The sequence below is a fragment of the Planococcus citri genome, chromosome 1 (assembly GCF_950023065.1).
Source record: "Planococcus citri chromosome 1, ihPlaCitr1.1, whole genome shotgun sequence".
NCBI classification, from domain to species: Eukaryota; Metazoa; Arthropoda; class Insecta; order Hemiptera; family Pseudococcidae; genus Planococcus; species Planococcus citri.
This window is the reverse complement of record NC_088677.1, coordinates 80,619,179-80,631,926: the sequence shown is the minus strand read 5'-3', so window position 1 is coordinate 80,631,926 and position 12,748 is coordinate 80,619,179. Positions and strand designations below refer to the sequence as shown.

The window sequence follows — 12,748 nt, the reverse complement described above, 5'->3', positions numbered from 1 at the left end:
TTGGTAAATTTCTAGTAATTTTTGGTAAATTACTGGTAACTTTCAGTAAATTTCTGGAAATATTGGTGAATTTCTGGTAACTTTGGTAATTTTTGGTAAATTTCTGGTAATTTTGGTAAATTTTTGGTAATTTTTGTAAATTTCTGATAATTTTTTGCTGGTAATTTTTGGTAAATGTTTAAAAATCTTGCATTTAGTAATGTCTGAAAATATTTGGTAAAATGTTGGTTGGTCAATTTTTGAAAATATTTTGCAATTTTTGTCAAAATTTTGAAAATTTTTAATAGAATTCTGTTTTGATAATATTTTGGCAATTTTTGACCAATTTCTGGTAATTTTGGTAAACTTTTGGTAGTTTTGGTAATTTTGGTAAATTTTTGGTAAATTATGGGAGACAATTTTGGTAATTTTTGGTAAATTACGGTAAATTACTGGTAATTTTTGGTAAATTACTGGTAATTTTTGGTAAATTGCTGGTAATTTTTGGTAAATTTCTTGTAATTTTGGTAAATTCTCGGTGAATTTCTGATAATTTTTGGCAAATTGCTGGTAATTTTTGGTAAATGTTTAAAATCCTTGCATTTAGTATCTAATGTCTGAAAATATTGAGTAAAATTTTGGTCAATTTTTGAAAATATTTTGCAACGTTTGTTAAAATTTTGAAAATTTTTAATAAAATTCTGTTTTGGTAACATTCCGGCAATTTTTGACAAATTTCTGGTAATATTGGTAAACTTTTGGTAGTTTTGGTAAATTTTTGGTGAATTTGGTAAATTTCTGGTAATTTTGGTAAACTTTTGGTAGTTTTGGTAATTTTGGTAAATTTTTAGTAAATTATGGGAGACAATTTTCGTAATATTTGGTAAATTTCTGGTAATTTTCGGTAAATTTCTGGTGATTTTGGTGGATTTCTGGTAATTTTGGTAAATTTTTGGTAATTTTTGGTAAATTTCTGGTACTTTTTGTTCAATTTTTGGTAAATTTTTAGAAATCTTGCATTTAGTAATGTTTGAAAATATTTAGCAAAATTTTGGTCAATTTTTGAAAAATTTTTGCAAAGTTTGTTACTTAGAATTTCGAAAATTTTTGATAAAATATGTTTTTAGTAACATTTTGGTAATTTTTGACAAATTTCTGGTAATTTTTGATAACTTTCTGGTAATTTTGGTAAATTTCTGGTAGTTTTGGTGGACTTTTAGTAATTTTGGTAAATTTTTTATATGTTTTGGTAAATTACTGGTAATTTTTGGTAAATTTCTGGTAATTTTGGTAAATTTTTAGTAACTTATGGGAGACAATTTTCGTAATATTTGGTAAATTTCTGGTAATATTGGTAAATTTCCAGTAACTTTGGTAAATTGCTGGTAATTTTTGGTAAATTTCTGGTAATTTTGGTGGATTTTTGGTAATTTTGGTAATTTTTGGTAAACTATTGGTAATTTTTGGTAAATTTCTGGTACATTTTGTTCAATTTTTGGTAAATTTTTAGAAATCTTGCATTTAGTAATGTTTGAAAACATTTAGTAAAATTTTGGTCAATTTTTGAAAAATTTTTGCAAAGTTTGTTACTTAGAATTTCGAAAATTTTTGATAAAATTCTTTTTTAGTAACATTTTGGTAATTTTTGACAAATTTCTGGTAATTTTTAATAACTTTCTGGTAATTTTGGTAAATTTCTGGTAGTTTTGGTGGATTTTTAGTAATTTTGGTAAATTTCTTATATGTTTTGGTAAATTACTGGTAATTTTTGGTAAATTTCTGGTAATTTTTGGTAAATTTCTGGTCATTTTGGTAAATTGCTGATAATTTTGGTAAATTTTTATTAAATTATGGGAGACAATTTTCGTAATATTTGGTAAATTTCTGGTAATTTTTGGTAAATTTCTGGTAATATTGGTAAATTTCTAGTAACTTTGGTAAATTGCTGGTAATTTTTGGTAAATTTCTGGTAATTTTGGTGGATTTCTGGTAATTTTGGTTAATGTTTGGTAATTTTTGGTAAATTTCTGGTACCTACTTTTTGTTCAATTTTTGGTAAATTTTTAGAAATCTGCATTTTGTAATGTTTGAAAATATTTAGTAAAATTTTGGTCAATTTTTGAAAAATTTTTGCAAAGTTTGTTACTTAGAATTTCAAAAATTTTTGATAAAATTCTTTTTTAGTAACATTTTGGTAATTTTTGACAAATTTCTGGTAATTTTGGTAAATTGCTGATAATTTTCTGGTAATTTTGGTAAATTTCTGGTAGTTTTGGTGGATTTTTAGTAATTTTGGTAAATTTCTTATATGTTTTGGTAAATTACTGGTAATTTTTGGTAAATTCTTGTAAATTTTTCATTTAATAATGTCTGAAAATATTTTGATAAAAAGCTGATAATTTTCGGTAACATTTTGGTGATTTTTGAAGAAATTCCATCAATTTATTGCAGAAATCGATAATTTTTGGTAAATTTTCGGAAATCTTGCATCAATTTCTGAAACTTTTCGGTAAACTGAATCATCAGTAGGTAATTTTCAACAATCTTACAGAGAATTGATAGTAATTTTTAGCAAGGTTCTGGCAATTTTTGATAATTTTTGAAAAGTTGAAGTTTATTTCTAGATTTCTAGATACTTGTACCTAGGTAATTTTAGACAAAACACTGGTAATTTTAGTATTTTTGGAGAACCTTTCAATGAATTTTTGCTGTACCATATTTTTTAAATAGGTTCGAGAAATGAAAGAAAAACGAGAAGAATTTGTAGTTAAAATTTCAATTCATATAAATAGTGTTCTTTTTCACAAATTACTGGTAATTTTGAAATTTGTTGGTAATATTTCTGACGCCAGAGTTTTTATTTAGGTTCGAGAAAGAATACGAGTGGAATTTTTTGAAAAAATTTCAATTCGTATAAGAATTTATTATTTTCTTCCAAGTCCATTATTTAGTCAATTTTATTTGAAATTACCTCATTCGAACGTGGGCTAATTGCATCAGCTGAAATTTACTCAAAACAATAACGTGATATTATAGGTACCATTATCCGGTAATTTGACTCCCCCCTCCCCCCACTTCTTCACCATCAACGCCGAAAAATTGAATTAGCTAAAAAAAAAAAGCCCTGTAAAGCTCAGATTATTCTCCAAATTTCTTTAGAGCTCTCTTCACAATATTTTTATTCCAGACTTTATGAAATTTTGAAGAAAACAAATGAATCGAAATCAAAACTCATCTTAGCTCATTCTTTCGTCCTATATTTGATCAATATGCTCGATTCAACATCAAAAATAGTTGACTCAACTCTGCACAATTTACAATTTTCTCGAACATTTTGGCAAATCAATTTTTATTGAGCTTCAAAATATGGCAAAATGTCCGAGAAATCATCGTCAATTTACACTCAAACCACTGATAACCGATTTCATCTTGTTAATCCGATTTACGATAATTTAATGAATAATCCAGCAGGTAATGGTGATGTTTAAAATAACCCGAGGCTCGTAATACCCTTTCGTTTTCATTTAATAATTCAATGCTTCCTATTTCTTTACTTAATCCCCAGTTTCATTTCCTTCTCTAAAAGAAAAAAAGTTCAAACCATTCATATGTATGTAGGTAAAAATATACGTTTCAAAATCAATAATTAAGCTTGCAAAAAAAACACATCAAAAGCACCAAAAAACACTTCGAACCGCGATAAGAGGCATATTACGTGTACTTATTCGTAATTATATTACATGCATTGGCATGTACTACATACTACAAATACATCGTGTTACGCAGATAATTACGTCTGCAAAAAAAAAAAATACCTACTAAAACGTAACGCCTAGAAACGAATTTAACTCGTACTCGTATCTATGATATAATTAATTCGCGTAATAATCCGAGTGGAAAAATATTCGAGCGAAGACGCATCATCTGCGCAGTGACGTATTAACAAAAAATCTAATTCCAAAGCAAAATATTTCAAATGACCATCGATGAACCGGTTTATAAACACGAAGATATTTTCACGAGGGTAACACACCATCAGCTTCAAATACATACATAGATACATTAAGCATGTTTAATAGGTAGGTACCTCGAATCAGTGTACACTTTGATACACAAGTATCGCGGTGACAGTAGCACAGGACATTATTAATGGGCCAAAGAATGGGAATATAAATAGAGGAGAAGAGCTACCAGAGACCGCGATAAAAATGTGATAATTGGCCGACGACTGGAGCGGTATTAATATCTTTAAGAGAACGTGACAAGTGACAGATTTCAGATGAGAAAAAAAAATTCAAGTCGATGTACCTTGGTTCGTGCTTCCGCATGAAAATTTCAGGAGACAGACGTGTGACTGCGAATGCACAAATTTACTCGTAAACGTGTGTCTAAAAAATGACGATTTGTTTCGAAAACAAGCCTTGAATTATTTTCTAGGTTAGTTTTACGATTAAACTTACGTAATCGACTCGGTTTTAAGAATTTTTTTCTCTATCTCTCTTTTTAAACTAATTATTAGAGTACGGCAAAAGTAAACCGGAAAAAAATACGAGTAATATTGGCGGCCGGCGTTATCTAATTATGCGAGAGTGATAAGCACGTATATTTATAATATTTTTTCATACACAATACTCGTATAAATGTGCAATGATAATCCATCAATTACATAGGTAGGTCTATATACCTACATTTATCTAATTTTATCCCTTTTCGCTTACCTATATAATGTAATAATAAGATGAATCGTCTTCCTAGATACTTCTATATAGGGTTAACGGTTATCTCTTCTCGCGGTTCTCAGGGTTAAAGTTATTTGTTTATACGTGTATCAAATTATCTAAACGAGCGAGTTAGATTATTTTTTCTATTTCAATCATTAGGTGTAGGTATATATGTATACGAGTTCATTTACATTTAGCCACTTAAAAGATTATCTCCTGAGCGAATTTTTCAAACGGAAATGATTAGGTAATTTTCAGTTTATAATGTTTTGGAAGGAAAACGATTCCTCGAATTGACAAGCTGTTTGAGATGTTTTTTTTTTTTTTTTTTTTTTTTTTATAAATATCGTATCGTTTAAGAATATTTCCTGGATTCTTGAAATTTGGCCTCACAAGTCCAAGATGAATATACTTTTCGGTTCAACAGAACGAAAATACGAATGCATCGGTGCAGCGAGTCAGCAAGTGATGCGTGAAATTTCCTATCACAACATTTGTGTACTTTTATTATCACGAGACGTGCATATAGGAAATGAAAACATGGAACTTGAGCTAATTGCATACGACTGAAATGTTGGACTGTCTATTGAAAATCTATACGGTCAAGGTTCGAAAATGTTACGAAATTTGGAATTTTTCTTCTTTCGATATGAATATGATTAGAATTCACTGCCTAGGATTCTAAGGACTCAGCAATCTCGCGTTATGGGAACGGTTTTATCAAATTTCCGAAATTTGGGGAAGGGTTGGAGAAGTTCAGAGAAGTGCCATTTAAAAAATATACAGGTATCAGAACTCACTCGCCTTTAAACATCTGAGAAATGACGGATCATTACTTTTTTTCAAAAATTTTTAGTTTACTTTCATCATATTCAGGGTCACTAGTAGAGGATAAGGGGACACAGAAGTCGAATGAAAAAAATTATCCAATATTCGAACTCGGCGATATCGAATTGAGAGAATCGATACGTCACACCAAATGCTTCAGATTTTTTAGGTTTTTTCAAAATGGGGGGGGGGCTAAAGGGGCACCGAGGGGTCGGATCCAACAAATAAGTGGATATTCGAGCTCAGTGCTTCCGAAAACCTAACAAATGATACGTCACCACGTGATTTTTCAATTTTTTTCATATTTTGACCATTATGATAAGGGGTATTTTTTTTTGGGGGGGGGGGAGAAAGTCTCAAGGAGTGGGATCGAAAAAATTAGCAAATATCCGAATTCAGCGACCTCACATTATGAGAATCGATATGTCACACCACACACCATATTTTCATGAATTTTTGGCAGTTTTCTTAAAATTTCTTGAGCTGTGGAGAGGTATTGAGAGGTTGGATCCGAAAAATAAGTGAATATTCGAATTCAGCGCCCTCGAAACCCAAGCAAACGATATATCACATGTGATTTTCAATTTTTTGGTATTTTGACCATTTATGTTGAGGGAGTCGGATCTGATGAATGAACCAATGTTTGAACCCAGCAAACTCGAATAGAGGGAATCAATATGTCACCACATGTGTATTATTTTTCAACTTTATTCAAAATTTGGTGAAGCTGAAGGGCCTCTGAAGGGTCGGATCCAATAAATAAGTAGATATTTGAATTCAGTGGTATTGAAATCTTCACAAACGACGCGTTACAGGTGGTTTTTTAAATTTTTTGATGGTTTGAGCGAGTCAAAAACTGAGGGGAGGGGGTCAACTTGGATTTTTTAGAATTTTTATCAAAATTGGCACACCTTGTACTTTTTAGAGATGCTGAGATTTCATGTCAAAGATTTGTTCGTTCGAGAGAAGGTAAGAACATAATAAAAGCTTTCAATTTGTGATATTTTCAAATTTTTAAATGGAGGCTTTCAACTTTTTTTTTGCATTTATCGTGAAAATTGAGCTTTCATTTTGAAAGTTTAGCCTTAAATTTTTCAAATTTTAATTCCCTACTGATTTTAAACTTTGTGCTCATTTGACTCGTTGACATTACAAAAAAACCTCCTACGATTGGAAAAGGCGCATTTGCATTCCAAAAAAATTGTTTCAATTTCAAAGCACTTTTTAAAAAAATGTGTGGTGAATAATAAATTTACGCTCATATTTTGACACGTTGAAATTGCAGTAAAATACGGGTGTAGGTGGAATATATGGCACATTTACATTCCAAAAAAAATATTTTCGATTTTGAGCAGTTTTGCAACTCGTGAGTCATGATTGGTGAATAATATCAGATTTCCACCCATTTTGACGCGTTGACGTTACAAAAAAAAATCGGCTACAGTTATGAATTGGACTTGAAGACGTTCTAAGACGTTTGAAAAAATATTTGAATTGATTTACAAAATCAATACTACGCTTTAGATGTTTTCTTTTCAACAGTAAATGCATTAAACATATGAAAAAAATTATGAATGGCTCATTTGCATTCCAAAAAAAATCAATTTGTCAGCATTTTTTTCAAATTTCAAAAAAATGCAATGAACAATTTGCCCTTATTTAGATGTTTTTGACGCGTTGACGCTACATAAAAAACTGAAGAATTGGAATTTGGAAATGGCGCATTTACAATCCAAAAAAATATTTTTGATTTTGAGCGTTTTTGCGACTCATGAATGTTTAGAATGATAAATAACTGATTTCCACCAATTTTGACGTGTTCACATTGCAAAAAAATGCTACAGTTATGAATGGCATGGCACATTTACGTTCCAAAAAAAACAAGTTGTCAGCATTTTTTTTCAAATTTTTAAAAATGCGATGAATAGTTTGCCCTTACCCCTTATTCTTATTTAGATGTTTTTGACGCGTTGACGTTACATAGAAAAACTGATGAATTGGAATTTGGAAATGGCGCATTTACAATCCAAAAAAATATTTTCGATTTTGAGGATTTTAGTGACTCATGAATGTTTAGAATGATAAATAACTGGTTTCCACCTATTTTGACGCGTTCACATTGCAAAAAAACGCTACAATTATGACTGGCACATTTGCATTCCAAAAAAATGAAACTTAAAAAACAAAAAAGTATCAATTTGTCAGTTTTTTTTTTCAATTTTTTCAATTAAAAAAAGGCGATGATTAGTTTACGCTAATTTTGACCTTTTTGACGCGTTGACGTTACAAAAAAAATGATGAATTGAAATTTCGCATTTACAATCCAAAAAAATATTTTTGTTTCTTAAGCACTTTTGTGACTTGAGAGGGTAGAAAACAAACATCATTTCCAGTTTTCCACCCATTTTGACGAGCTGACATTACAAAAAAAATCAAATGTGATTGGAAAAGGAGCATTTACATTACACAAAAAATTGTTTCAATTTTGAGCATTTTATAAAAATAGGCGATGAATAATTCCCGTTCATTTTGACACGTCGACGTTGCAGAAAAATACCAATGTAATTGAAGATGGCACATTTACATTCCAAAAAAAATATTTTCGATTTTTGAGCATTTTTGCGACTTGGAATTCGTGAATACCTGATTTCCTCCCATTTTGATAAGTTGACGTCACAAAAAAAAACTAGATGATGAGAAATTGCGCTTTTGCATTCCAAACTTCCAAAGAAATTTTTTTCAAAAAAAAATTAAGAGAGCTTAATTCGATTACAAACTTTTAAACGCTGATCTGAAGGAAAAAAACCACAAGCCGTTTATAAGTCCTTTTCGAAGTGACATCCTCAATTACAACCACTCCTCCTCCTCCACCTCCCCCTCCACAATCGATTCGTCAAAAAAAATTACCGAACTCTAAAACAGTAAACTCCGCTGATTAATTCTCCATACACTTCATCATACCATATTGCACCTAGAATGTACCTCTATACCTAATTACTTACCTACTCAATATTTATACATCGTGACATTTTTCAAATACTTGCGCATAATTTTCCAAAACCCAAACCTAATGATTGCAAATTTTCTATTTTCAGATACCCTGCGAAAAAATATGCAGTCCAATGTAGCTGAATGAATTACACACGCGGAGCGTGCCAAAGTCAACCCATACCTATACAGACGAGCTGAGACTTCACAAATTCGATTTACCAGAGAGCGAAAATATTTAAATTAAAAAAAAAACTACCCATATGGTGGATAGACGCAATAATTTAATATCGGTGTTGAAACGTTCCTATCTGAAATATTATGACCATCTATTACGTATTTTATTCAAGATTATTTATATTAGAGAATTTTGAGCAGATACACCACCACCTGCAGCAGTCATCGTCACAAAGCAAATATTGCGATACTTTGCGCCGCGTTGTTTGAGAAGTTTCGAATACTCTTGTAGTATACCTACCTAGTAAATACCTACCTACATAGAAACCGTATAATCAAAATGACTAAAAGTCAATATTTAAAAGTTGGCAGATCGGCCAAAAATAGAATATTCGGTAGCATAGCACCTATACGAAGGTTTAGCTCGGTTGCTTCGCCCAGACATTCAAATGGAACGCCCATTCAGATGCTGGTGTCGGAAAAGTTCACCATTAGTAATAGTGAGTAGAATACATTTTTTTTCTAAATCGTATGAATACCTCATTTAATTATTAAGTAAATTAATTATTTTATGTGATAACATCCTCGAGTCATTTCAATTGCCCCATATTAAAAAAAAAAAAAAAAAAAAAAAACAAGTCCTAAGAAGGGAGAAAAGCACGATAATTTTCGAAAACCTGTGGATGGGGGTTCAAAAAGGGGACTCACGTTCTTTCGACATTACATCACAATTTTTTTCAACCCCCTCCCCCATTCCAAAAAAAATGGAAAACCCTTTCATCCAGACCTCATTTTGACGTTCATTGGCCATTATTGGGTCACAAAAACTGAACTCAGCAATTTCAAGCCCCTTCCCTTTTCTCCCCAGCCTGTTCTTCGCAATCAATCACATCAAATCTTCAAATTTCGATTTCAAAAATCTCAATCAAACCTTACCATATCAATTTTGTCAACAAAACAACAACTTCCCCTGCTTCCTCTTCTTCTTCCTCTTCGATCGTTTCAATGAGATAATAAGTGATAATCCAGAAATGAAAATAACTCTATTATGACCAATAATTGGAGAACAAAAACTTAAGCAGTTCACACAGAGGCGCCGACCGACACCGACAATGTATAATTACGGCGGTATTTTTATTACATTTACACACGTTTAAAGTGGGCGTCAGGTGAACCATAGCAGGTGTGAACATGTGAATAATAAAAACAATGGGTACCTCTGCGGTATCTGTGAAATGATAAGTCATTACTCATATTAGTCTAAGTGCTTGTTCCTGCAACGCCAACCACACCAAACGAAAATAGTAAACATTTATCGCTCTTTTATTGATATCTAAAGCTAAAGTCGCCTAATGAACCTGCGACGACGATGAGGATCAATATTAGGTAATGAAAGTATACGTGTCGTGATGTTTTCGGGAGTTCAATGTCCTGAAAATCCAAATGAAATGATCATCATCACAAAATTTGGTATACGAATAGGTGACTCTAGGGTTTGTGAAAAATTAAAACAGTAACACGACTCATGGTTAGATGAAGAAGGGGGACTGGGAGTAGAAATCCGAGTAGAACAATTAATAACCTAGATAAGTAAAAGTAATGCTGGTATCGTATTTCAAATATTACTCGTATTGCAACAATTTAAATTTAAATGGTTAATGTCGAGTAGGAAAATATGACACGTAAAAAATACGCGACGATAATGCAATTTTTCTTGCTGATTAAAAATTACGTTCACGTTTCAATATCAGAACGTATCACTAGTTGAGCTCTGACTGGACTGGACAGGGGTCCGTTATACGTGATCGTTTACCTGTGAGTAAGGTATGATATTTTGACGTATGCAGATTTGCAATACATAAATCGTAAGATACATGGAGGTATTCTTGGAATAATTTTTAGTATGTATTTTTTCATTTTTTTACTTACACAACAATATAAAAATCAGAAATAGCCAGAACATTTTAAAGCAAACTTGGTGAAAAAAAAATTGGCCCTACTAACAAAATGGTGGCCATTTTGATTGACAGGTCAGCCAAAATAGTAGATTTTGCTTTCCAACATAGGACTCGCACAAAATTTTTCAAACTGGACAAAACTAGATCAAAAGAGCATGCAAAAATTTATCACCAGCCAAAATTTCAATGGCTAATGTGCACTTTTAGATTTTTGGCGAATTTTTGAAAATCAAATTTTTGGGTAAAAATGAGAAAAAAATCAAAATTTTACCAAATAGACCCAGAACGCTGAAATTTGAGATATGGCCTATTTTCGACCTGCCAAATCAATTGGAAACAGTTTCAGAGTGTTTTTTGAGCAGTTTTGGAGCCTCCCGCAGATTTTTTGAAAATTCTTGGAGGCTCCAGTAGATTTTTTAAACTTGAAGTTTCCACAAAATTTCATCAAAATGGAGTTGGCACCTCCAACTTGAATGAGGCTCCAAAATTTCAGCTGCTCGAACTGATTTTTGGTGAATTTTTGAAATTCAAAATTGGCCCTTGTTAGGAAATTAAGGTTTTTTTGGAAAAAAAAAAAAGTGTTCACCGATTCGGTAAAAATGATTGAAATTATTCTTTTCAATTAACCCCCCCCCCCCTTTTGAACCGAATTTCACCATTTCTAACCGAATTCTGGAGCCTCCAGCGCAATTTCTTATTTCTCCAGAAGGCATGGAAATTCATTTAAGCACTTAAAAATCGAGTTGTGCCTCATCCTCGATCTGTTCAACGGATTTATCCACACTCGAGCCTATTTCCAGGTAGACACCTCAAGAGCGTTTCTTTGGCCAACATATTTTTGGAGAATGTTGGGCACTTGAAGTGTCCTTCTGTAAATCGGCTCAAATGAAGATAAATCCTCTAAAAAGGTCGTGGAAATGCCCCAATTCGATTTTTAGCTGGCCACAAATAGATTTCTACGCTTTCTGGAGAAATTATAAAATTCTGGAGAGACCGAAAATCACGCTGGAGGCTCCGAAATTGCCGGAAACTGCGAAATTCGGATTCGAGGTGAAGACTCGACTTGATTTTTAGCTGATCAAATTAATTTATACACGTCTTCTGAAAGAAATCTAAAGTTCCGCAGAAATCGAAAATAGCACTGGAGGCTCCAAAATGAGCAGAAATTGCGAAACTCGGTTCGAAAAATCACTTGGAGTAAAAAATACTTGAACTTGATCCTGTTTCTGGCCTCTTGAATTAATTGGTCGCAATTTCGAGTCGTTCTATAATTTTTAGCAAGATGTTTAGACTTCCTAGTCTTGAAAGAAAAATCCGTGAAATGAGTCTAAACATAATTTAGCACTCAAAAAACTCAGATCAACTGTTCTTGTGATTCCAGAAACAGCCACCAGTCGATTCTGATGTCCGGAGATAGGATTTAAACCAAATTCAAGTCCAGCTTCTACCTCAATTAGATCAAGTGTTGAATTCTCATTTTTGAAAATTCATATTTTTTCAAAATTCTTTGGCTGGGTGAAATTCTTTTCTCCGAAAAATCACGTTTAGCTGGATAATTGATCACTTTAAATTCTGATCACATGGTGTCCAGTCTTCCATCGCAGAAATGATTTTTATTTGCTTATTCCAGTTTTCCTGGCCAATTTTTCCAATTTTTCACGTATCAATCACACTCAAATTAGCGAAGTACGGTCGGAAGGGGGAGGGGGGTGTCAAATGTTTTCAAAACTCATCAGTGACGAATTTCATCCAATAATTCTGAAAGTGTTTGAGAAGGTAGAATTAAAAGGAGGAGGGTTAGGTGACTCATTTTGAAAGTTCGAATTTCTCCCCCTCCCCCCTCCCCTCCACCATGGGTTAAATCGTTTCATTTCAATTTTTTTTTGCTTTTGGTATAAATGTGCAGCAGGGATTCCAATCATCTTTTTAGGAATCTGGATCTTGAACAAAGTGATTGGAGGGGGGGGTGTGTAAAAGTCCTGAAAATGTTAAAATTCAGTACTTTAGTAAATTTTAGACATTTTGGGGCCATTAAAACGTCTTTAGGTATCCGAATTTTGAGACAATTTGAGAAGCAGCTGGGAGAAAGGTTAAAAG

General features: G+C 32.2%; 1 protein-coding gene across 1 annotated transcript in view; it reads left to right on the top strand.

Annotated features, from left to right (window-relative positions):
* The window catches only part of dsb (debris buster), a 93,727-nt gene that overhangs the window by 17,706 nt on the left and 63,273 nt on the right, over positions 1–12,748 (top strand). The window contains exon 2 of the mRNA XM_065352251.1: positions 8,624–9,193. Coding sequence (XP_065208323.1) covers positions 9,034–9,193 — 160 coding nt within the window. The 5' untranslated portion in view covers positions 8,624–9,033. The remainder of the gene's footprint in view (positions 1–8,623; positions 9,194–12,748) is intronic.